The sequence below is a fragment of the Atractosteus spatula genome, chromosome 4 (assembly GCF_055471065.1).
Source record: "Atractosteus spatula isolate fAtrSpa1 chromosome 4, fAtrSpa1.hap1, whole genome shotgun sequence".
NCBI classification, from domain to species: Eukaryota; Metazoa; Chordata; class Actinopteri; order Semionotiformes; family Lepisosteidae; genus Atractosteus; species Atractosteus spatula.
In genome coordinates, this window is record NC_142709.1 from 3,842,653 (window position 1) to 3,868,341 (window position 25,689).

At 43.8% G+C, this 25,689-nt stretch overlaps 1 protein-coding gene across 1 annotated transcript; it reads right to left on the reverse strand.

Moving 5' to 3' along the window:
• Positions 1–402: 402 nt before the first annotated feature.
• On the reverse strand, positions 403–25,162 carry sucla2 (succinate-CoA ligase ADP-forming subunit beta). The gene is made up of 11 exons (XM_088912717.1): positions 24,912–25,162; positions 21,839–22,016; positions 17,760–17,859; positions 16,246–16,408; positions 15,315–15,443; positions 14,510–14,648; positions 9,524–9,685; positions 8,857–8,999; positions 8,512–8,632; positions 4,441–4,529; positions 403–3,615 (listed from the first exon to the last, which is right to left on the reverse strand). The coding sequence occupies exons 1-11, from the start codon at positions 24,993–24,995 to the stop codon at positions 3,541–3,543; spliced, it is 1,383 nt and encodes a 460-aa protein (XP_088768843.1). The 5' UTR covers positions 24,996–25,162; the 3' UTR covers positions 403–3,540.
• Positions 25,163–25,689: the final 527 nt, after the last annotated feature.

The window sequence follows — 25,689 nt, forward strand, 5'->3', positions numbered from 1 at the left end:
GACTATCCAATCCCAATCCCAGCGTGACTTAATTTGAATCTGGAATATTGCAAACCACCATCTAAAATCAAAAGTCTAAGCAGACCGTCTACTGCAGTGGTTTTCAACCTGTGGGCCGTGAGCTGTAATAGGCTGGGAACCTCAGGTCTACTGCACTCCCCACTGCCTCACCTGCCACAGAAGCAGCAGCCCAGAGGGGTATTACAAATGACTGTTTTTGTACTCTTCACAGCTGTTATGAAACAGCATGACTGACGCCCTACAGAAGACTTACCAAAGCAACCAGTAGCGCCCTTTAAAGTCTGTTACTCTGGAGCGTCTTTCTAACAAGCTCAGAATGTTTTTCACAATGCTGAAGAAAACCTGCTTTCTTGTCAAATATAACCATTCTAAACTAGAAGAGGATTTTAACTTTTTATTATATCATACAATGCATTAAAAACAAAACATCTACTGCATAATTTGGATTTTAATAATTGATATATATATATACACACACACACAGTTTAGTCTGTTTGCAATGGTATAACACTTTTCCTGTTAGTCTTTATGGTGATATATAGTACAATAAGGGTGAGACTCAGTCTTTTATAATATAACATCTAAATGTCACCAGGATCTTAAGTGCAGTGGTTTATAAGTCACATGTAAACAGCCAGTGAAATAAGTCCAGACAATTACAATTGCTGTCTGGCAGGAAGAGGGTTGGCCACAACTACATCAAGGCAAATAAAAGTCACAGTCACTACGATTTTGGCGTTTACCTGTTTTTAATATCTTTTTTACATCAGGTGAAGTCTTTAGATGCCCGATCTGACTCAGTTTAGCTTGGAGCTATGTTGACAAATTCTCCTAAAAGATTTGCTATTGTTCTGTGCAGAACAGTCTGCTGAAGTACGTTGTTTCTCACCATGAGATTATTCTTCAAGCTAAAACCAATGCAATGCCTTTGTTCTCTTTTGCCCTTTTTTAAAATTGTTCCTGGAGAGCCTTAAATATTTCCTAAAAGATTAGTTTTGCTATTTACAAGAGAATAAAAAGCTTTGTGCATTTCCATAAGGGGTTTTGTGGGTTTTAGTTTAGCGAGAAAAGAAAAGCATAGCTGTTCAAACAATATGCATTTTTTATTCTTCTCTTAACACAGCTGGTCAAACGGACAGAAGACCAATTGCTTTCTATAATTATTTAAGGAAGATGACTACAGGGAGCTTTCAGTAAAATGTGACAAAGCTGAAGAGCACTACTCACAGCATTGTGAAAACCCCTCTGTTGCTTATTCATGGCCAGGCTAATCTTTTCTAACAAAATTATTCAGAATAATAATGTAAAAAAATACCACAGGTCCAGCTGGAGAGATGTAGTTGGTGCAGTAGGATTTGCAATACCTTCCAGCCATTCAACCTACTGTACATTACCAAGCTTAAAGTGATCGAACTACTCCAATCAATGAGCAACGTACAAGGCAGTTTTATACTCGGATCACAAGCCGATTTTACATTCCTACATCATGCAAAGAGTTTATTTCAGCAAAAATTGAAACTGTTTTTATTATAATGTTAAGTAAATTGTAGGAATTCCTGCCACTATGGCAATTTGATAAATTTGTCATCTCCAAATGCCAGTAGTAAAAAAAAAAAGAAAATTTTCCATCTTTCTATAGATTTGGAAAATAAAAATCACTTTCTTAAAACTATCCTAAATGACACATGACTACCTGTAACCTATGGCAAACGTGACAAAAGTTAAAAATTGTCAATAAATCAGATCACATTCCATCAATCTCTGATTTTTTTTTTTGTTGACAGCCTACAGAAAGCTACAGCAAGTTCAAATATCTGGATTTCTTGCTATGGCCTAGGAGTATCAATGCATGTACCGGAAAGTTAAATGTTTATTCTATGAAACAAGCATGAATGAAACAGAGAATAACAAATGTAGTAGTGATTGAGAAAAACAACAGGCAACAGGTCCTGCAGGATGTGTTGCAATGAATGTCAAGGTTCTTAAGAACATTGGTCATTAATTTGAAGTGTAATATGACATCTGAACAAATATAAACCTCTTGGTTTCAAGTGAAACAAACTTGGTTATATTGTTACATTTAATGATACAACCTGTATATGGTTATTTTTATGGTGTCTGATGTTTAAAATCAAATAAAACCATAAGACCTGGGACTGCTAGCATTAAATACTTGAGGTCTGAAATAGCAAATACAATCATATATCAACAATGCTTTCCCATTTTTGGATTTTCAAAATATTCCACGAATTTATTCATGAGTTTAAACTTACATTGAAATCATCAAGGATGTGTGTGGAGTCACATCTGTAGGACAGACACTGAGTTTTTCTACAAGGAATAAACTTTGCAGAGTTCTTTTTTTAAAACATATTTACACATCTCTTGAACAATAATGCCATATTTACAGGAAAACAGCAAAGATCCTAAATAAAATGGCAGGGCGCTTCCTCTTTACAACGGATAAGCACGTAGTGGATTGCTGGACAAGGGGTTTTTCTACATTTCAATAATCCAGGCATTGTAATGATGAAAAGTCTTTAAAACAAGGCAAACCTCACCTGATCACATGAATAACAGATACAGTCCATTAAGTATTCCACAGGACTCACCGTTGATGTTACTTCTTGAGGTGGAAACCGTTACTTATTGTAAGTTACAGTTCCAAGGGAAAAAAAATCTTATGTTATTACATCAAGTGCTATTTGTTCCCCTTACAAGTACCAGAAATGAACAAACCATGACCCCCATGTAACTTCCTGGAAGATAGAGGCTTCCTCCAGGGCACAGCAACTCTGGGGTCTCATGGGGTCAGGTTGCAATGGAAGGATCAAACATTTAGCACCTGGACACCTCACTGTCAAGCAGGAAAACCCAACGCTAGCACAACCCAAAATCAGAGTACCCACTTCCAGGTCTCGGGGTCTGGAATACCGCAGGTTATCCATCTCCTTAAATCGTTACATTCAGGCTGTGGAGAAGGGGTCCAGTCAAGCTTAACTGGCTCGATCTGACATTTCTCTCTCGTGATAACGGTTTCTAACTTATAGAGACAGAAAATGTGTGGGGTTCTGGGCTCTGCGGACCCCCCCAAAAAACCTAATCTGAACAAACCCTCCACCCCAACCACTCTTCCTGTTAAAACTGATCAGGCCGTACAACTGAAAGGGGTATTCACATTTGCCTTCTTTCAGAGACGAAAGAAAAAGGAGTAACACTGACCCAGTTTAGACAAGCATATCTGCAGGAGAGGAAGACAGGGCAACTGAATGAGCTTGCCTTAACAGAACAGAGCAGACTCAAGAGGTCTCAGACACAATGACATAAATAATTATGTGTAGATAAACAAATGTGTTTGGGAAATATATTATTGTATGTTTATGGAAGTGAATGCTGTTGCTTATGTCCTATGTAACAGAACATGAGATCATGCTAACAAACAACAATACAAAAGCAAAAAAAAAAGAAACACAAATCAACAGTATTTGGGAGGAGTCACTGCAACTTCTAGTGGGTCTTTTAGATGGGAAGCTGGAACTTGACATCCACCTGGGCTTCTTTTGCCAGTGATACAATTTCAGAAAGCTTTACAACCTAGAAACAGAAAAAAAAGAGGAGGAGAATGGGTTAATCTTTACCTAAACTGTAGGAACGCCAGCTTGAACCTCAGCTTTTATCCTAACTGAAACTCCGCAGTTAAAAAACAGAGATGAAAAAGTAATCCAAGTGCCATTTGGAAAAACGATGTTAACCCATCGGTCAAGCTCAGAAGGTCACGCCAACTGAGCTTGCGATCTGCTAAGAGGCAGCCCCTGGCCACTCAACGGGCACCCCAGTGGCTCAGTGGTAGGACGCGCTCGCTCAAGAGCGTTGCAGGTTCGAGCCCGGGTCATCTCGCTCCAGCAGCAAACAATCAGCTGAGCGCCACGGGGGGCCGGGCGAGATGGTCAGCGCTCTCGGCTCTCGGTAACACTGGGGGCCCTGCAGCCGGTCAGCGCTGAACCTCCACTACAGGGCAGCACTGCTTCGGACGTGGTGGGAAACATATTGTGCAGCTGGGTGGGCTGGAGCAGTCTGCTTAAATCTCTCTCTTCTCCCATGCACGGTCACGGGGAACGTAGCTGCTAGCTCGGGTTTGAAAAAACATAACAGGCGTGGGCAGGCAAATCGAAAATAATTGCTTCTTATAAATTCTGAATAAAAAAAAATCAGAAGGTATTCTGCAAGTACCCTCCTTAGAAACCAATTGAACTAATGCCCAAGGACAGACTGAAGTCAGCTGTAAAACGTTACAGGGTGGGAACCCACTGAGAAACAAATTTATATCAACTTCCCACAGTAAAACAAACCTTGTGTTCAGTGATCAGAATAATATTAGAGTTGTTTAAACGTTTTTATCGAAGCATCTGAGTGGCATACCATTTTAGCAGCTTCATCTAAGTCGTCGCAAGCCAGAATCTTCAGACTGCTGGCAGCAATCAGAGCTTTAGCATCATCAACACGTGTCCCTGTAAAAAGCAAGTGATCAATTTAAACATCTCCTACCTGAAATGCAAAGAACAAATCTTTTACTTGTCACATGCCCTGTTATTTCCCCAATCAATTATGTCACACAGAAACACTTCATACTTGTCACACAACCTGTTATTTCACTAACTGCTCCCCTAAAACACAGTATAAAGTACAAGCACTTTGTTAGCAAACTGACATCTTGTTACTATGCAAATGACCTGAGCTACCAGCTTATTCCAAAGGATCGTGATCAACCATGTCCACTGACACTGCTCCTGTTTGACATTTCTAAAATAGCCAACCTTATAGACACCCAACAGCAGAAAGAAAATCAAATTCCGGTCATGCACGGGTTAGACAGATCAATCCAAAACACTCATACAAAGTATCGTTACAAGCAGAGGTCAGCCTAGTAAGGCTGTTAAAATTACAGAACCTTCACCTTCATCCTAAAGAAGCACTGTTATTAATAAAACCATTTTTTATGGTTTTTTTTTATTTTGTACTCTAGAACTAAACAGCTGTGAAATAAATAAGACATGATCTAGGAAGCAGCCCCACTAAGTGCCTACAATTTGATTTCCCCAGGATACTCCTACCGCACAGTAAAAGGCCTCCAATCTACAACTTCAATCACAGCCTCAACACAACACATCTTTAAAAACTTTCTTCTCTCAGCGTCTCCGAACACTTTAACTCAAGGCTGTCTTTACAGACTGAGACGCAGGCTAGGTTAACTCTCAGGCAGACAAAGCGCTGCGATTAGCCCAGCAGTCGATTCTTGTGTTTTCCTGGAATTCCGCAGTTTTCATTTTTTATAGTAATTTCCGCTCGGGCTCTTAATCCCGTGTGCGAAGCCTTCCACCATGTCGCTCGACGGGCTCCCGAAAACAAAATTTATTAGAATGAAAAGGGCACTGCTGTTGAAAAATATTTCTAGCCTTCAGTTCTGGTGACAAGCTCCACTGCGTGCTGAAGGGTCTCTGCAGGACGTCTCGCAGTGGGCATGTTTCTTTCCTGGGCACAGCTAGAATCTGCCATGGCCTCCTCAGGTACTCATGCATCCCGTAAAAACTAGGCGACTTCCTATACAGAACTACATTTTTTTTGGCATTTTTTGCTCTTAAGATTCTCTCACTTAAAAAGATATCATAAATGTTGTCAATCATAAGTATTGTTTGTCATGGGGGATTCCAGTAACTCTTCACTGTATCGCATTCAGATGCTACCTGCCTGTCAGAGGATCGCTCAGTTACAGTGGCGTGCAAGAGTTGCTTGTCTACCTGGAGCTCCCCACCCGCTGTGCACAATTCATCCGGTGGTCCAGTTTTCTCTTGGCAAGCAACGCTTCAGAGTAATTACTTGAGAGTTGTAAAGATGATGCGGTGTTGTCTCAAGGAGATTTCACGAGGAGGAAGCTCTAGCACAGCAGGAAGTTGCTTATTTGAAGTGAGAGATGAGCCTACCCCCTTCCCAGACTGACGCCTTCACATCACAACACCTGCCATTAATACAATAAAATCCCACTGTCGACGGCCAATCTTTGCTTTGTAATTCAAGTCTTAATAACAGTAAGAAGAAAAAGCAGATGCAGATACTGAATACGTAATCAGCATTTAAGAAGCCCATTATACAGTATAAAGATCATTATGAAGAGCCCTAAGCAGTTTATGAGATAATGAAAAAATGCACAGAGAATAGAATACAGACTCTGTCAAAAGCAATCAGATCAATGTCAAAGGTCGCACAGAAGGCAAGACAGCTAAAAAACAAAGAGCATCAGTACTAATAGAAAAAATGGGAGGAAGGGGCAAAATCAAATATAAACCATCCTAGATTGCAGCCCATAACCTAAGGTCATTGTATAATTGTATATTTCAAAACATCTACATAACGGTACACAGCCAACGTGAAAGGCTGGTCTATCAGTGTAGTGGCAGAAGAAAATGAGGGTTTAAAATCAGAAGTGTGCAGCAAAAGGGAGCTGGTGGAGTAAGGACAGTAATGGAGTAGCTTTCAAAAGGCAAGGAGGAAAAAAACACAACACAAGGTGTGTAAAAGCAGGACAGGCAGAAGAGTACCAGGGACTGAAATTGTGTAAAATTGTGGTTGCTGAGGTTGTGAAAGATTCTGCAAATCTTGTTCATGAAGAACCATCAGGTGCATGCCACAGAAGATGTGTATGTTAGGAGCAGAAGAGGGAGGGGTTGTGAGTGACAGAGTCATGGCACGGGAGATTAGACAGTGTTTGAGACTCAAGGAAAAAAGAGAGGTCCAAAGAGGAAGAGAAAAAAATAGGTCTACCTTCAATTTGGGTTTAATATCATGGGTGTACATTCAGAAGGAAAACAGCTGTGAGACACATGGAGATATGGGAGGAGACATCAGTATTAGTATGAGGACAAGAGGAAGATTTGAGCATCATCCACATTAAAAATCAACAAAACCTTATTGGAGGAGATGAAAGGGACCTGCTGAAGAGGGATATGGGGAGGGGACCAAGGACAGAACCTTGAGGAACACCAGCAGAGAGAGAGCAAGGAGCAATGAATGGGCCTCATGAGAAGACCTGGTATGTGCACTCAACACGGCAGGAGAACCAGCTGAGAGCAGAAGAACAGAGTGATTCATAGTGTCAAAAGGCAGCGAAGAGATCAAGAAGGTTTAAGTCAGAGAAGACTGTACAACCTGAATGACAGTAACAACGGCAGCAGCTTCTTCGAGTCTCAAGCAGCAAGCGCTGCCAGAGAAAGGGGCAGGAGGAGGTGTACTGTCTGCTCAAGATTTTTAAAGAGAACAGGATGAATGGAAACAGAGTAATAATTCTGAATGGGTGAGGGATCAAGGGTTGATTTTTTAATTGAAGGTGTAATACATTCCTGTTTAAATACAGAGGGAAAAGCACAAGAGCAGAGAGGTACTAAGGGGAGAGGATGCACAGGGAAAGAGAACAGGGAGTGTATCCCCACAGGGGGAACCAGTGGAGGAAGAAGATCAAAGTGGGGACTAAGCAAACTTTGGTTGTGTAATGTAGTGTCTTGTGGGTGTGTAGTGAATAAAACAACAGTTTTTTTTCCTACAGTCAGGCATACCTCACCCAAAAACATAACTTAATTACATTATACCACCTTTGTACTCAAAATACAATCAGTTCTTACTAAACACTAATGCACTTGTGCCACACAATCTCCAATTCCAGCACCAATTCCTGACTGTGTTGCCCACATTTGTAACAATAACCTTCATCTTCTGCTGTATGCAGGAAGACAAACTAACACTACTTAATAAACAAGCGTAGACCTAAACCACTCTGTTATATATTCAACATTGAAGCCAAACATTAGCAGAAATGCATTTTGTTCGTGTAGCATAACATTTTCTCCACTGTTGTGGGCAAAAATTATATCTAAAATACCAACAAGACTGGCCCGTTTGTTTTCGCATTGGTTTTAGCAGCTGAGAGATAAGTACAGACCCGAGCTACAAATGAGAAATAAGACAAGGATAGCTATTAAAGATAGATAACTACAGCTCTGGTGCCATTTGCTTTTTTCTATAAAGAGTTCTGTTTATGCTACAACTGTTATCAGCACCTTGAACTCTGAAAAAAGCCACTACTTCATATTTGTAAATGATTTGCAGTCATTACCTAGTAATTATGAAATTATTGAAAATAGAACAAAACCAAACTTATAGTGTGCATGGCACTCCCTCTTCTCTGTGGTTTATACACTCCTGCAACCTGGGATACACCTCCGAGCCATTGGGTGTAAAGCAAACAGACTTGGGAAAATCAGCCAGCCCTTTGCAATCTCAATCTTGGATAACGTCAAACCATTCTTTTATCTCCTGAAATACTGCTGACCTGAACTCCTTGTTGGCATTGTTGGTTTGCACTACACCTTTCTGTTTGACTCGGCTGCAAAACACATCTTCCCTCGGGGGACGAGAAGCTTGAACTGAGTGAATCTGAATTACCTTGCAACCGCACCACGATGGGGATTCTCAGCTCGAGGTCCGTCACCGCCATGATGATCCCTTGTGCAATCACGTCACACCTCATGATGCCCCCAAAGATGTTGACCAGTATGGCCTGCACCTGTTCCCCCAACAACACAGCAGTTCATTCACACGGCAGGTCATGTCTGCTGCGGCCTGGAGCTACTCCCCCTCCCTCCTACACCCAATGCCCCCTGCTAAGAGTCCAAAGCCTACAAATAACAAAAGAGGCATTTCTAAGATCAACAGAAACACAAAGGGGGGGGGGGAGAATGCTTCTACACACTGAGCAATTAAATGTATATATATTTCTGGTTTCCTCACCTTTTTGTCTGAGGTGATGAGCTTGAAAGCCTCTGTCACTTGCTGAGCTGTGGCGCCTCCACCCACATCGAGAAAGTTGGCCGGGGTGCCTCCATGGAGCTTGATGATGTCCATCGTGGCCATGGCTAAACCTGCTCCATTAACTGGAGAGACAGCAAAAAAAGCACACACTCACACACACACACACATAAAACCAAACCACACGACGCAAAACTGAAGCCTGCTCTCTGTGACGAGTGTGTAGCTGTATTACGGAGTGACGGGTTGACTCTGAAACATCACGCGGATGGCCAAGACTAGCTAACTCAAAATGAGCTGCAATAAGTCAGATGAAGAATGATACACTCCCTTCATAACTGTCCCCTTAACTAAACCTGAGCTGCAAGTTCAGAAGTAAACTGACACACAAATCATGGCTCTCAGAGCTCATAGCTGCAGCGCTAACTCACAATGATAAGGAACAGAGATCGCTTTTTTCCCCCAGAACGGCAATGGAAAAGCATCTCCGGACCGAGAGAGCCTCCGTCCTTCCAATCGGCCCTTCCGTCATTACTCGACGTCCCAGAAACAATTTTAAAAGTGCGTCACGTAAGAGGCGGTAGAATCTCAGTAAAGGCGTATCCAGGCGAAGCCGCGCCAGCAATCCCCTGCCTGACAGCGGATTTACCGAGGCAGCCGATGGTGCCGTCCAGGCCGATGTAGTTGAGGTCCGCCCTGGCTGCCTGTCGGTCTCGCTCGTCCTCCTGGCTCCAGTCCTGCAGCTCAAACACTTTCTTCTGACGGTAGGCAGCGTTGGAGTCGAAGTTTATCTTGGCATCCATGCACATCACTGCGAATCACAAGCACCCAGGAGATAAGTATGCTCTCGGGCTCTGGAATAACTGACAAACGCAAGCCCACACTTTAAAACAGAAACGGCCTGTGGAATGACGCACACTGGATTCCAAGACTTACTTGGAAATCGTTGCATTAGAGGTACAGCTACTTTGTTCTTAGACACATTCTACATCAACTGGAATTTACCCAAAGGGTTTTTTTAAAATGATATTTACACGTCAAGTCCCTTTATGTTATGCCAAAACATTGATACTGGAGGTGGTGGGTTGTCAAAAAAACACACTTACATGCCCTATTTGTGGGAGAACGTCCAAAGGCATATCTTTTTAAAGTGAAGTTGGACCTCGTCAATTTCTACCCCCAATCGCTCCTCTCAGAAAGGCTATCCTCAAACGTCTGAAAGAGTGTCGACAGGAACAGGGCTCTGTTCGCACACCTGCCCAAAAATGCAATTTGCACTTTGGGAGCACAGAACAGAGACTGCTGCTGGCTACAGTGATGAGTGCGAAATGAACACAAAAAAAACGTGGAAGCCCTCTGCCGAATGCCTCTTTGTACTTTTCTTGCCGTTAGCCTTGTTTTCAAAGTGAGCCATGAAAGGCTGTCGAAAGCCATAAAGGTTAATAACCTCCGAATCACCAAGGCAACCCTGCGTCAACAGCTCATCCTGACATTTGTTCTGTTCCCACACAGGCATGAAATGGATGACAGAATTAGATTCTGTGTACTGACTATCCTGCTAATTAACAATGCATGCAGGAAACGGATGAGAACTTAACGCAAACCGACTGCACACACACCCTCATTCTGGTAACAGAATACCCCCATCTGGGAAAGCACAAAAGTGGGTAGTTCCCATCTGATCACAAGGTGTTTTAGGAGCACAGAATGAACTAAGCCCACTTTCCCTTGTTCTCATTTCCTGGACCAAATGCTAAAAATACAATCAATTTCTGATGCCCACTAGACAGCACAGTAAAGATAAACCTGTCAGATGAGTTGAGGGTAGAAGAATCAGGGTAAAATGCTATTCATCCCAAAAGACATGTGCTGACTTTTACATGTAATTTCTCAGGTGGGCTTACAAAGCCAGGAATAATCAGCCGTGCTAAAAATAGCAAATTAGTGATTCACACATTACCCTTTAATCCACAGGTGACTGAATACCACTGTAGCTAATGCTGCTATTAGCTACAGAATAAAAGTAACAGAAAACAGCAGGTAAACAATTATGCAGCAAACCTTTTTTTAAAAAAAAATCACACCAAAAGGTTTTGGTTACTTATAGATCCTTTGCAACACCAGCATGTGGTGCATCAACAGTGCTACTGGATTTTCGGACCAGATGTACTGTCCTGTGGAGCATCTCCTTCAGGCACTATGCACATGTTCAACACCTGAACATTGCACCTGGCTCCGATACCTCTTACTCATGTTGTTTAGCAACTGTCAAATTGTATTGATTCGATACCTTTCCTCCTCATCTGTGTCTTTTTTTTTTAATTAAGAATCGATGCTGTACTCATTACTTTTTGTCACTCAGTTAATTTCCTGGCCACCCTCACAGCGTAGGGACTGCAGTTCTGTGTTCAGCTACTGATACAGGGCCTAGGGATTTTGCTGGATAAAACTAGCAAGACATATTCCCGTTAGTTTCCAGTGTTTCTGTGTAGCTGGCTTGGAGCCTCAAGGGCCATAAGGTGTTTGTGAACATTCTGCCTATTCCCATTTGGCATGTAAACTTCATTTGCCTTCTAGTTCACTGTACAAAGCTGTCAGTATGATAGCCTCTGATGGTCCCACTTTACTGTTTCTCATACACTGGGCTTTACAGAAAGTGGTAATTAAAGTCCTGGATATAGGCTCCTTCTTCTGAACTCGGATAAAACTTTTTAGGGCGGAAATAACTACTACTTTACGTGATACCTGAAACCCTCATTAGTCTTATCCCAGCAATTTCAAAATAAGCAACCATCACCAAACTCTGAGGAGCACACTGTTCTTAACTGCTCTCAACAGGTTTTATTAGAAAAATAACAAAGCTGCTTCCAGATATACTAGTGAAATGTCTTTGCAATCAGGCTGTGGAGTTAGGAATGAGATTTATCCCCGTTCAGATAGGCTTACAGTAATAACGTGACAGTTTAAGGCAGGGGTGCCCAACCAGTCGATCATCGCAAAAATAAATGGGCTATTTGATTATTTACTTTTTTCCCCGACAGCCTAAAAATTCATTCATGAATTCTGTCCATGTAATGTCATACATTTTACTGCCCTTGTGTGTCTTTAACCCTTGTCGAATGGGTTGTAAAGGTCTCTTCCCTGAGTGCTGGCTGACACTGAAAAAAAGGCGACAGGAGCCCTGTAAATAAAGTGTTGTGTGTGCTACCTAAGAACCCCACATTCCCCACAGTGCATAGCGGAGTGAAACAAACCTGCCATGACAAATTTGCCAACAGTTTGATAAGTTTGATTGCCTATTTGATAGTAGTTCAGGTGGGTAGCTGCGTCAGCATGCGTAGGCTGCAAAGGAAACACAACGTTTCGGCCTTCTACTGGCTCTTCTTCACTTGAAGAAGGATCCACGGCCGAAACACTGTGTTTTCTTTCTTCTTTTTTTCAGCATGGAATAAACCTATTACTTGTTCCTTATTTGATAGTTGCAGTATTTGAGCGAGCAAAGAGAACGAAAACTTACCGTTACCACAAGGAATGGGAGCATGATTATTTTTTTGTACTTTTGCATTCAAATCTGCAATGCTAGCGTCTACACGGAAAAGGGAAATCTAGAATAACATTTCAAAACTGCACACAAAACGTATGATGTGGACTTTCCCTCTAAAAGTGAGTTACGGAAAAGAAAAGTGGAAAAATTAAAATCTCAACTAGCAGCAGTCGGTTTTCACGAGGCCTAATACGAGAGGGAAAGCTGCAATCATTGCATCATTTTGTGTGAACCACGTACTGGCTAAACACAAAAATCATTCTGGGATCAAAAAGTAATAAAAGCATTTGCTGAGGTTGCTGACTTGCTGTTTGGAGATTTCAAAAACAAACATTTCTGGCAAGGTTCAGACAGCTGTTGCCTGAAATCAAAGAGTTCCTCAAGTGTCTAAACATGGTGGATATGCCCAATTAGAGGATGACCAGTGGCTTCTGGATTTAACATTGCTCACAGACTTGACTGAACTGCTAAATGAGCTGAATGTCGAGCTGCAGGGACAAAATAAAAATGTCATCGACATGATCAGCAATGTCAACATGTTCCAAAAAAAATTACAAGTGTTCTCAAGTAAGCTTCTTAGTGCCAATGTTCATATTAAAGTTATTCTTTTTTCTAAAATGGGGAACATTACATGAGTCACTTGCTCTTATTTGCTGTCATTTTAGTGATGGGTATCGTTATTGTACTGATGTGCCCACAGTCTGTTTTTCTTATATCAGAGCTTCAAATTCACGCTGGTAACTCGCGGTGGACTGGCAAATGAAAAAGTAGATCTTACATTAAAAAAGGTTGGGCACCCCTGGTTTAAGGTATTTAAATGTTCCTTCCTAGATCTCTTTATAGCACAACTTAGAATTTTGTGAGTGACGTCATTGTCGTGCTGGAACGCTGTCAGATCAGGATGAGCCCACAGGAAGGACAACTGAGTTATAGCTCGTGCTCTACACTGGCTTTTCTTTTTTAATGTATTCCAGGCTTAACATTCAATAGGTTAAATGACCTCATCTCTTGTCCCCAATCAACTCACTCACTAATTAATTAATTCAGTGCTGACTGAACAGCAAAGCTCACTCAAGTGTATCAGCCTTGGATGATCAATGGATCAGAACGATGCTAAAAACATTTGATCAATATCCAATATTCATATATTTTATTTTTCTAAAAATGTGAAACTTTTCATTCTGTTATTCTGATGTTCATTGTAAACGTATTGAAAAATAATATTTGTATATTTGCCAAATTAACTTCAAGGTCAGATGACACCACATGACATGGCTGGATGAGACACATCCTTAGTTTCTGATCATCTTTTCGGCAGAAACTCCTGATTAGCACTGAAAGATGAGGCTCCCATTGGAAAATAAAATTCATCCCTTGTCTTCAGTAGGGGAGTGACTTTAATTTGCATCCTCTCAATCTGGTCCACTGGTCAGATCTGAGGGACAGATAGATTCCAAAGTAAAACAGGATGTTGTATCCAAAAGCCTGGCTCCCTCTGCTATGAAGCTCAAGTTTGGTCGCAAATAGACTTCTCAAGGACGACCACAGAAAGCACACCACTAAATATACAGCCAAACGTTCAAGATTGGCCAAGCTCAGGTCTCCCAACCTCAAACAAGTAGAACGTCTGTGATATAGACTACAGAGAGCAGGTCACCAGCACCACCCATGCATAGAGCAATGGACAAAAACTAAAGCTAAAAGAAGCACCTTCTCTTTTATCAAAGCTCAAGAAGAACCAAAAGAATACAGATTACAAGGCTGTGAGTAATTTTCAACTCTGGATACTTAGAGAAATATGTCATCATCATGTCTTCAATTTTTTAATGTTTTAATTTATGCAAAACTCACTGTACCCTTGCATTACTTTAAGAAAAACTAAAACCAGTTTTAGTTACACGTTATCAAAGGTATGGAATAAATTTGGAGTCAAACATCCAGATGTAGTTTCCCATTATTTTACGTTCCTTTTCCATTAAGGTCATAAACCTCACACAGTAGTGATCTATTTAGATACACCAGAAGGAAAGCAAAAGCTACTTCCCGCTGTCGGAAGACATGAAAATCATCTGGTGCAAAAAGCGACCGTACCAATTCCCGAAGAGTCCTCCACCATTGGGTTAATCTCTACCATGGAGGCGTCATACTGGATGAACACATTGTACAGCTTGATCATGTTCTCCGCAGCTTCATTTATCAGGGTCGGAGGGAAGCCCATTTTCTTTGCAACCTGTCAACATACAGAAACGGAAAACGCGTTAGAAAATGCTTCCCCGGTGAGTCACAGGAAGATAGAAAATTGCAAATGCTTATAGGACAAGTCACAGGAGAGGTCCCTGGTGGAGCAGAAGACTGGAACAAGCTTTCGCTTCCAATTCAAACACGATGTTCACAAGATCAGATCACTTTATTGGTCATATACAATTGCTTGTATTAGGAATCTGTCTTTTTCTCATACCCCAGCTTGCTCTCCATGAGACACACAGACAGGGAGAGAAGCTTGGGGTCAGAGCGCAGGGTCAGCCATTTATACAGCACCCTTGGAGCAGTTGGGGTTAACGGCCTTGCTCAGGGGCCCAACAGAGTAGGATTCCTCTGCCGGCCGCGGGATTTGAACCGGCAACCTCCCAGCCACAGGCGCAGAGCCTGAGCCACAGTGCCACCGCACTTCACGAGAGGCAATGAAGGGTTTAAGAAAAATTCGAGGACATGAAGATGTAAGATCACGGAACAAGTCACGTTCCAGTGTTTTATCTAAAAGCAATGAAGTGAACTGAAGGTAACGCAAACAAAGAAAGCATAGATAAAAAAAAATATTCTTCTAGATGAAGTGGGGAAAAAAGAAAATCACTGAAATTCTTTTGCAATCAGATGAATCTAGACAGATGCACTGTACCTTGACAGCCTGCTCCATCTTGATACCTTCTACAATGTCAATGGGCTCCTTTACAATAGCATCTGGGTTTTCTGCTGCTACATCTTCTATATTCACACCTCCCTGGGAACTGCCTATTAAAACTGGACCCTTTCAAGACAGACACAAGAACGTAGTGTAAATATGCAGAAAAAAAGAAGCCAGGTTATCAGCTTCATCAACATGGGTGAGTAGCCTTTTCCTTACTTCCACAAACCTTCAGGCAACGACGTTATCCATTAATTCCCACAGTTCATTCTGAAGAAATGTCCTGGGTTCTCTTTGTCAAAATCTCTGAGTATTCTGAAAGGATTAGGTCCACTCAGAGTCTGCACTGTTCAAAACCAGACCTGGAATGTACCCGAGTGATAATCTCTGGACCGATTACAGAAAAGCAATGTCGTATTTGCAAGATGGTGACCAGAACTGAATACCAAATTACCAAACAAGGTCTTACTCGTGCATTAGAAAATGTAATGTAGCATCCATTCATTTAAAATATCTTCTGTTAACTATATATATGTACCCTAAGACTTTGTCTTTTAGTGTGAAGTATCAGCCGTCTGATTTTTTTAAAATGAACATAATTGTGACGTTAAGTCAAAGGGTTTACTTCTAGGCAAGAAGCACTACGTTCAGGAATCTTTGTGCTTTACTCTTCTGCCATCTACTGCAAAAGAAGGGACATAGCAGCAGAGGCAAATTCAAAAATGCAGATGGAGTAATAATGCACAGGAACACAGATCAAAAGTTATTGTACTGTTAAATAAACAACCACAAAGAAGAAATAACCTAGGTATGTTAAATTATACTTATCAACAAATTAATGATATAATCAATCTAATGATTAATTTTTTAACATCAGGTGCAGGATGCCATTAGATCCGACTGGCTCCAGTGCTCTGGAACTCACCTGGAACGACCTCTCCATGGTGATGGCGAAGTAGTACTCCCGGCGCGGGTACCTGCGCTCGCAGATAAACACCTGGTTGCAGATCCGGCCCTTCTCTCCCGTCTGCTTCGTGAACAGCTTCTTCCCGATCATCTGCCTGGAGATGTCTCGGGCTTCTTCGGGGCTACAAACCACACAGGCCATCTCATTTACACCTCACGGAAGGGCAGGACGTCCCAGATACGACAAGCGAAATTCTTCCGTTTAGGACACATCTGCACTGAGCTTTGATATTTCTATTAGATTCTACAATATGTCTTCAAAGGTATAATCTCAGGTGGCAGATATAAAACTTTGCATGCTGTTGGTTCCATTTTTTTTACACCTTTCTGTTTCCCTACAAGGTATTTCGTCAAAGATGTGAATGAAAATTGCACTCCTTACAATTTTGATGCTTAAGACGGTTAAACGAGAGGGGTATATAATGGAGTATAACTTTAAGAACCCATGGCTATTTTGTTGTGCGCTACACACAAAGTCAAAGCAATGCTAAAACTAAAACAATATAACCTGTAAAACAACAACATACAGTAGTAGTACAGTTTCCTGGCATCGATCTTTGTCTTTTAGTCCATTGATACTTCTGAAAGGCTGCACAGTAAGCAAGCAAGAAGATGTAATGGATTTCGGTCAAGCGTGCATGAGGGTAAAATAAAATGTCTGTGGCTAGTGATGGTGAAAAACGCTGGCACTTAAACGCCTTAAATTATGACTGTTTTTAGAGATTTTTCTTAATTTTAATAGGACTTTATCCAATACAGCAGGAGAGTCCGAGTCTTTTCCGGCAAAAAGCACAAAGGCAGGATACACCCTGTATGAGACGCCAGTCCATCGCAGTAAAGCAGTAAAACGCAAACAGTATTGGAGCTGCAGGTGGTTACTTTCAAAAGCTACTCATTTTATCTTTTACCCGTGTCAGATAAAGGATCATTGTGACCCTATTTCACAACTGTTAAGCAAAACCAGTACAAGAATGACCAGGCCAAAACTGTTTACACTTTAAATATAGTTACAGCTCTGCTTGCAGGGGAGAAAAAGGTAGTGCTATTTTAAAAAAAAGAACTTGACTGTGTGACTCGCATTGTAAATATTTTATTGTTTTTATAAAATGTACAATTATGGAGTTGTACATCAAGGAACTTTGCACTTGTTGACTAAGAAAAGGCGTGTGCTGGAAGATAAAGATTGACGTTGCAACAAATGGGCAATGATACAGAAAAATCCCTTAAGACATGACGGAGCGCAATTACATTCAATAAGAACTGCCTTCATTTTTAATGCTAAGGAGCCAGCGATTAAAGCAGTCAAACAGAGAACACGATGGAGCATGAGCAGATCTGAAACGTGCACGACAGCGTGCGGGTCAACGGACGCAGGACGGACAGACACGTGCACGGGGAAAGCTGCTTATTGGATCGTCTCAGGCTTCCTAGTCTAGTGAGGGGGAGAGGCCACGGGGTTGCACAGGCACTCACGAGTACACGATCTTCACTCCGCCCTTCAGGCCTCCCTCGAACGTGCCTTTCCCTCTGCCCCCCGCCAGCACCTGCGCCTTCACCACCAGATCCTTCGAGCCTGGGGGAGAAACGAAGGGTTCAGAGCCGCACAGGCAGGGTAGGACACGCAGTGCTCCTCAACAGGCTCCGCCACGGCTGTTCCAGATCACACATGTGGCCTTGCTGGCTGCTGGAAACTGGACCTTGGGGTTAAGCTCGGGATATAACCAAACACATTCACAGGAGAAAAGGGCGTTAATTAACTGCTAATTCAATTTTCCGACACGACAGGCATTCTTACCGAAGGACATCCAAGCACCCAAAGCATTTGATGACAAAATTGCTAACTACCCAGCTGTGTACCATTTGGCCTTTCGGTCTCCCTCACTTGTAAGTGTATTCGTGACAGGGATGCTACTTTCAAATCAGCGATATTATGATCAGATTGTACTATGCACTAGTAAGAGGACAAACAGGAAACTGGTGTACAAGCTCAGTCACCATATTGCAAAAAAATATTCCTGATCTGCACTCTGTGCAGAGGAGAGTAACCCGATACCTTCCCATGCTTCAGGGATATCCCATTCTGAGAGATCTAGATTTCGTCTAGAACTGAAAAGACTATAAGGGAACCTGATCCCAGTATTGAAAATCTTCAAAACCAGGAGATCACAAGTAAACCACATAGAAGTGTTTTTGAAATCTAGGAAGAGGAGAGGCACTTCTTTAAACAAAGAGCTGTGGAACAGATAACCAAGCCGTGCTGTGAAGACGAGACCCTGGCTTCTTTCAACATACAGCTGCCTGAAATGTAACACTCCCCTTCCACTTGACTCAAGGTTTGGAATGCTTACGGTGTCAGGACGAGCCTGGCCTGGGAGGCAGTGTTGAAGCTTCCCCCTGCACCCAGACTGTGCCCGAAGATCAATTCACAACTGCCCTCTGAGACCGATCGCATCTCTCCCTCTTCCCTGCTCTCTGTCGGTCCGGTCGTTCTTGTTTTTTCATTTTCTGTCTCAAGTGTTTTACCCACGCCGACAAAGTAAACAAAGGAAGATGAGCAGCAGCGATACGGTGCGGCACCCTCATCCCACCATCAACTTCACCATCGGATTCACAGCCCGCCACCATAGACACATCAGGAACATTCATGACAGCACTGCAGTCTCATCTCATCTTCCTGCAGGCTACCGCACTCGATAACCGTTTAAGTACGTGCTTTCTGGTCATGTTTTATAATACTCCTTTTTATATAGAAAACTGTGCAGCACTAGATTTATCATCTGTCATGGTCTTTTCTCCTCTGATATATTTATGTCAATTTGCACAGTGTATTAGTATAACCATGGCATATATAGGTACAGTAGAAGTTCTCCCAGTATACATGTTTCTCTTTGTCCATGAGCAGCTCAGGCACGTACCCCCTGCAAATAAGGAGGACTGGGTGTGCTCATATTGTGCTCATCACTGTTGAGTCACATACTGTCACTCCACAAAACAAAAACACATTTGAAATGAAATTGGCAAGACGACACAGAGGTGTTGCCATTGTTTCACAAACGGCTTAGATCAATATTCAAACAAGCATAGAAAACAAATGTGCAAATTCAAATGCCCTCGGATCTCAAGAAGCTTACTGAGTACAGGGATTAGGACAGGAGGCAGAAAGCCAACAGCAAGAAAGACCGAACAGGTCATGATCATTAAATAAAAACAATTCAGATCATGTAACAATCTCACGTCCATCAGCAAGAAAATACCACAGAAGCTACACACATAAATGCAAAACTTGGCATATTTTCCATTTACACAGCCATTTTATGCTGTGCCAATCTTAAATCGCTGGTCAGTCAAAATATCTCAACGGTGACAAACAGGGCTAAGAAAGAAGTGTAACTGAGAGCCTCCGGGATATTTTTGGCTGTCAATGAGAAACAGCGGCACCCCCGAGGACAACGAGCTATAAAAACAGACTGGCGGAGAGCCGTCTGTACAGCAGAAACATGATGCTTCTGTATTCCCGGCCCTGTCCCTCACAGGCTGCTCTTCTCCTAGTTTTGCTTCATCGCAGGCTAATTGACTTCTGGTCTCTTTTTGGTCAGAGAATTAGAAATTGCTTTCTCCTCGGCGGAAGCTCAATGCGATTGGTAACCGGCATCGGCTCCTCTCGTTCAGGTAGGTAACCTAATATTCCACCAACTGGACCCGTGGCAGAAGGAAAAGTTAACAACTGCAGGAGTGGCTGAGACAATATCACTTCTGTTCACTATAACCTATTTGCTTAGTCATAATTAAACGGGCAAACCTTTAAAAACAGGCTGACAACTGACCAATTTCACTTTACATAAGTTAACAGAAACAATGGGCTTAGAGTAGGGCATTTCGGAAACCAAGAACGAACCGCAGTAACTTCCAAATAAGTCAGCAATACAAATAAAGGCATGAATTAGCAAAGGTGGAGTAAGATCTCAGCTCAATTAAAAACCGAAGAGAAAGCAAGTCCCCAGGCTGGGAGTTTGGAATCACTCGGTGTTTCTATAAAACACACCCTGCACCAGCAGCGGCAGACAAAGCCAGGTCTGTATGTGTTGAAACTGGCAGCGCAACTTTGTACAGCTCTCTAGTATTCCTGTCCAAGAGGCGGCTGAGAGCCCAGTCTGTACATGCATGGCATCAGAGCCTCTTCAAACACATCGTGTGGCAGGCTGTCAGCTCGGGAGCATCGGAGAAGCACGCAGCTGGGGATCATCGCTGCCGTGGCATCCCACAGCTGCTGTCCTCCCCAATATACACTGGCGCTCTCTTTCAGAAGGCCTCCCGGTAGCTGGGAAAGGGCAAAGGGCGCTGTGTGAGGCCGCCCTGAGAGAGACACAGAGACCACGCGATCTAGCCGCAGACCTGAACCACCGCAGGCAGTGGCTAAAAGGCTTTCAGAGGAGGATGGTAAACGGAGATGAAGAGCTTTTCAGCTGAACTTCATTTTTTCTTCTTCTTTTTGTTAAAAGAACAAAAAGGGCTGCGGTCCTTGTTACATACATTGTAGCAGGGACTACCGATACAGCGTGCTGAAAAAGTATTCAGCCCCCAACTTGTTACAGCTTCTGAAACCGTGACACTTCAAGGTGTCGCGTACTATTGTTGATCTCACGTTGTACCAGCTTAAAGCCCCTCATGCTCATTTTTAGTATTGCTTTCTCCCTCCCTGCATTCATGCAGAGCAGTTTCCTTCACAGTCTATTCACTTCTCAAGGCAGGGTACACCCTGGGCGGGATGCCAGTCTATCACAGGGCACACACACTTTAAGCTAGCAGCCATATCACCCTGCAACTCCCAGCTGGCAGTCCACTGAAGCTCAGCAGGTGTGAGCCTGGCCAGTACCTAGATGGGAGACCTCCTGGGAAAAACTAAGGTTGCTGCTGGAAGAGGTGTTAGTGGGGCCAGCAGGGGGTGCTCACCCTGCAGTCTGTGTGGGTTCTAATACCCCAGTATAGTGACGTGGACACTCTACTGTAAAAATTTGCTGTCCTTCGGGTGAGATGTCAAACCGAGGTCCTAACTCTTTGTGGTCAGTAAAAATCCCAGGGCGTCTCTCGAAAAAAGTAGGGGTGTAACCCCGGCGTCCTGGCCAAATTTCCCATTGGCCCTTACCAATCATGGCCTCCTAATAATCCCCATCTCTGAACTGGCTTCATCACTCTGCTCTCCTCCCAACTGGTGTGTGGGGAGCGTACGGACGCACTATGGTTCCAGGAGGGGCTGCACACTGGTGAGGGTGGAGGGGATCCCCATTACCTGTAAAGTGCTGTGAGTGGAGTGTCCAGAAAAGCGCTATATAAGTGTAATGAATTATTATTACTACTTCCCAGGGAGGGTCACAAAATGCGAAGGAGGATCTTACGATTTGGAGCATGAAAAGCAGGAGAGACCCCACAAAAAGGGGGGGGGGGTCACTGACTATCTGCGAAAAGCAGCATGGTTCTACGAAACCAACAGTTTTTCTCCTCGGCAGGTGTGACCCCACCCTTCTGCCCCTCCTCCTTCTCACAGTCACACTCACCTATCTGCTTGGCTACTGAATAGGCTTCCTCCGGTGTGCTTGCTACCATTCCCTTGGGCACAGAGATGCCGGAGTCCTTCAGCAGCCCGATGCTCAGGTACTCATGCAGTGAGAGGTTCCTCTGCTGCTGCTGCTGGAGGCCATGACTCGCAAACAGTCCAGGAGCTCCACCCAGGACCTGAGAACACAGAGCGCACACGTCACCCCAAGTGGTGCTGCAAAGGGGAAGCTCTGGAACGCTGCTCTTGGGTCAAGATACTGGCAAGCGGGGCACAGCCACTGCTGTGTTAATAGGTCACATCGCCGGCATTCATTTCACCCCCGATTCACTTTCAACAGAAGCATTCTTATTTCCACTTATTTTGTCAGGAATGCTAATGAAAATGCTGTGGGAAAGGCTGGTCAAAATGGACTGAAGGACCCTTCTGTCCAGTGCTGAACATATAGTCCCATAACCCAATCCTTGGGATTCGACTTTGAGATACAGGAGCTACGAGTCCCCGAGTCCATAGTTAACCTGCTACATTCAACCACAACTGACGTGGATAAAGCACCTGGATAAACATTCTAAAAGTAATAAATTCAATGTCAGAAAAAGCAAAGCAAATGGCTTCCTTAACAACATACGCTACCCATGGAAAACCGCAGCATCTCATAGCTTAAAAATCCAAGTTTCATTTTTTTTTTCCCTTATGAAAAATAACCAATATTTTTGCTGTGCAGGAGACGGATTTGGAACTGCTGGTTTATTTTAGGATCCAACTCGCAGCTTTGAGGCCTGTGTCGCACGGAGAGGACGGGGAGCTGTCGCAGGAACTTGTCTACATGTCCGGCTGCCTGGGCCGTGCATCGTCTGACACGCGGCGTGCCCCAGACTGCTGCACAGAAGAGCAGCACCAGCCAGAGGGCTGATGTGCCTCCTGTGGGTTAAAGTGCAAGCCAGCAGGCGTTCAGCGAACGCCAGGAGCCGCTGTATCACTTCCAGTCGAGAGGCCCCGTACCGACTACACCAGCAACGCTCTGCTAACTGGTCACAGCTGGCCAGTGACATGACCCAGGCAGGGGACTCCACACGAGCTCAGAACAAGCACCTTTTCTGGTTGAGCAAGCGAGGGGAAGAGGTTTGTTTGCTGCACAGACAGCTGACATTCTGCACAGTGTATTTCTGGCCATGGCTATGAGAAAAGGTGCAAGAAAATGACCTCTACGGACCTGGCGGACAGACATATGACCTCTTTATATAAACCGGGAAACTCAAAACCCTAACACTGATGCGTTTACAGGGCCTCTGTTACTCTGTGCTTATATTCTGGGTTGGTACAATAAAGGACAATCCAGTTTCCGTTCCTTTCTGTTTCACCCAGGCTCACACTACCCTTACCTCCCGGGACTTTCTAGCTGAATCAAAAGACTACACCTAATACTGCTCTCTTGCTGGAAGCGAGCCATCTCCTTTTTAGATTTGTGGTCAACACTATTGGTCGAGAACATGTTTCACATTAAATGCTTTCCAAAGCCTGTGACCTGTTAAAGAGAAACACATGGTGGGAGGAGGAAGAGCAAGAGAGAGGAGGACAGAGATCATTGTTAACCTATCATTAATTAGATTAATTAATTAATAGATTAATTGATCAGATTAATAATTAATCTATCGAACCATTCAAGCACGCTCAAGGGCACAACAGCGGCGTGCCCTGTGGGGCTCGAACCCGCACCCCTCCAGTTACGAGACCGGGGCACTAACACCTTCTCCACCCTGGCTTGAAAAGGAGTGAGGATGTATTTCAAGTTCTGACAGATTCTCACACTAAATCTATATGCTTGACGTTTAAGCCATAAACCCAAACTAACAGGCACAGTGTCACATTGCAGAGATAAATGGGATTCTCAGCAAAGTGTCCTGTCCTGCACGGATATTGACACTCACTACAGCATCACTTGTACTTCATTTGTAGTCATTCGCTGCTGCATCTACACAAATCATTGTAAAAAAAATACAAAACGTACAAGAATTGTGAGTCGGGTCTAGACACATTAACCACTATAGCTGTCCTTCAACAGCCTACACTGAAAAGTCATGTTGATATATAAAACATTTAAAACCATATTGTTCCATAGTTAAACAAACAGGTCAGTTCCCGTGGAAAGAAAAAAAAATATGCACCAGCACTGGTACATATTAGAGAATAGGATGAAATAAGACACTGGGTAGGCTTTCAGCAGCTCTTAAGGTTTAGCAGGAACATCAGGAGCAAATAGAGCATCGTTTTATGAGTTAAGGCCACCACTGAGACGATATGATCATGTGCAGTGACAACCTTTTACACACGAAGGAGTCTGAACACGGGGCTCCGAGAGAAGTGCTCTCTCGACCCGCTTCGAGGGTATAACGGCAACTGCTCCACCAGGAACTGAACTCGCCAGCTTTCAAACACAAGGCCAGGGAACCTCACCACTGCTCGACATGAATGAAACGCACAGAATGAGGGTGCACGAAACCCCCCTGAGGACGGTTTCCGTCCAGTGGAAAAGCGACCAGAACCACAGGGGGCTCCCCAAGTCCCCAACGCGCAATCTGACTGGGAAGCGGGGCCAGCCCCAGCCGGCTCACTACCGTGCATCACCAGCGCCACTGTCCCAAGCTGAAGGTCCTCTCAGCTGAACCCATCTCGAACCAGCGGGCGGCCGAAACGAAATGGAGAAGTTGTGCACAAGCCAGGAAGGGCGACGTCGCCCTGCCCGGAGCCCCCATCTCGTCGGGACACTGGAGGTCACGGCGAAGAAGGGGACACAGACCCTTACGCTGTGTTCTTCTGCAGGACCGGTTTTCAAAACAACGTTTCTTCGGTTTAAGTTATTGTTTGTGGTGGGGGGAAAAAAAAAACTGATGAGTGTTTCAATGCCATTCTGAACGTGTCAAAACTAATAATAATCAGTGGTACAGAATGGTAGGTGTCAACTGTGACCCTGTCATTCTCCTGCACGTCTCGGTCACCAGCCCGGATTATGGGGGCAAAATGATTCGTCTCACGGAGAACCGAGCTCGTTTTCCCTGAAACCCAGAGGTGGGTACCTTGGCTGAGGCGCTGAGAGCCGTCCTGGATCCGGAGTTTCTCAGCCCCGCCGATAACCTGCCGCAGATCAGGGACGTCGCCATGTTTCTCTCGCTGACCTGGGGAGGGGAAAAAAAACCTCACAGGAACGCCGCGCCTGCGCAGTGTGTCGTCAACTTGGCTGTGCGGCTGCGCACCAGCTCGCCAACCAGCGCTCGGGCTCCCTTGTTTATGCGACGCGCCCGCACTGCGCGCACGCCTTGCCCAACACGGCCTCCTGACTCGGCAGTCTTCGGAATGTGTCGTGTTTTTCCGACGGGCGCCGAGGCGCTGAACGGCGACAGCGTTGTGTGGAGAGGTGATTCAGCCTGGACCCGCTACGGTTCCGAGGTCCTGTTTTGATCTGGGTCTTGTAGTGAAATATTGTATTAACCGAGTTATGTTGCAAATATCACGCTACGTTTTGAGCTGTCATTTCCTGCAGTACGCCAGATTAGACATACGACGCTCTGACTAAAGAATTTAGCTAAATAATAATAATTGCTTACAGTTGTATAGCACTTTTCTGGACACTCCACTCAAAGCACTCTGCAGGTAATGGGGATCCCCTCCACCACCACCAGTGTGCAGCCCCACCTGGATGATGCTCCAGTCCGCTCCCAACACACCAGCTCTCAGCGGGGAGGAGAGCAGAGTGATGAAGCCAGTTCAGAGATGGGGATTATTTGGAGGCCATGATTGGTAAGGGCCAATGGGAAATTTGGCCAGGATGCCAGGGTTACACCCCTATTCTTTTCG

What these genes read in the sequence shown, in the direction of transcription:
- sucla2 (XM_088912717.1), bottom strand. Translation starts at nt 24,995, where the DNA reads ATGGCGACGTCCCTGATCTGCGGCAGGTTATCGGCGGGGCTGAGAAAC. An exon ending in GGAGTGAAGATCGTGTACTC is followed by an intron (nt 16,409 to 17,759) that starts GTGAGTGCCTGT and finishes TGTGGTTTGTAG; the next exon opens with CCCCGAAGAAGCCCGAGACA. An exon ending in GGAGGACTCTTCGGGAATTG is followed by an intron (nt 9,686 to 14,509) that starts GTACGGTCGCTT and finishes TGTGATTCGCAG; the next exon opens with TGATGTGCATGGATGCCAAG.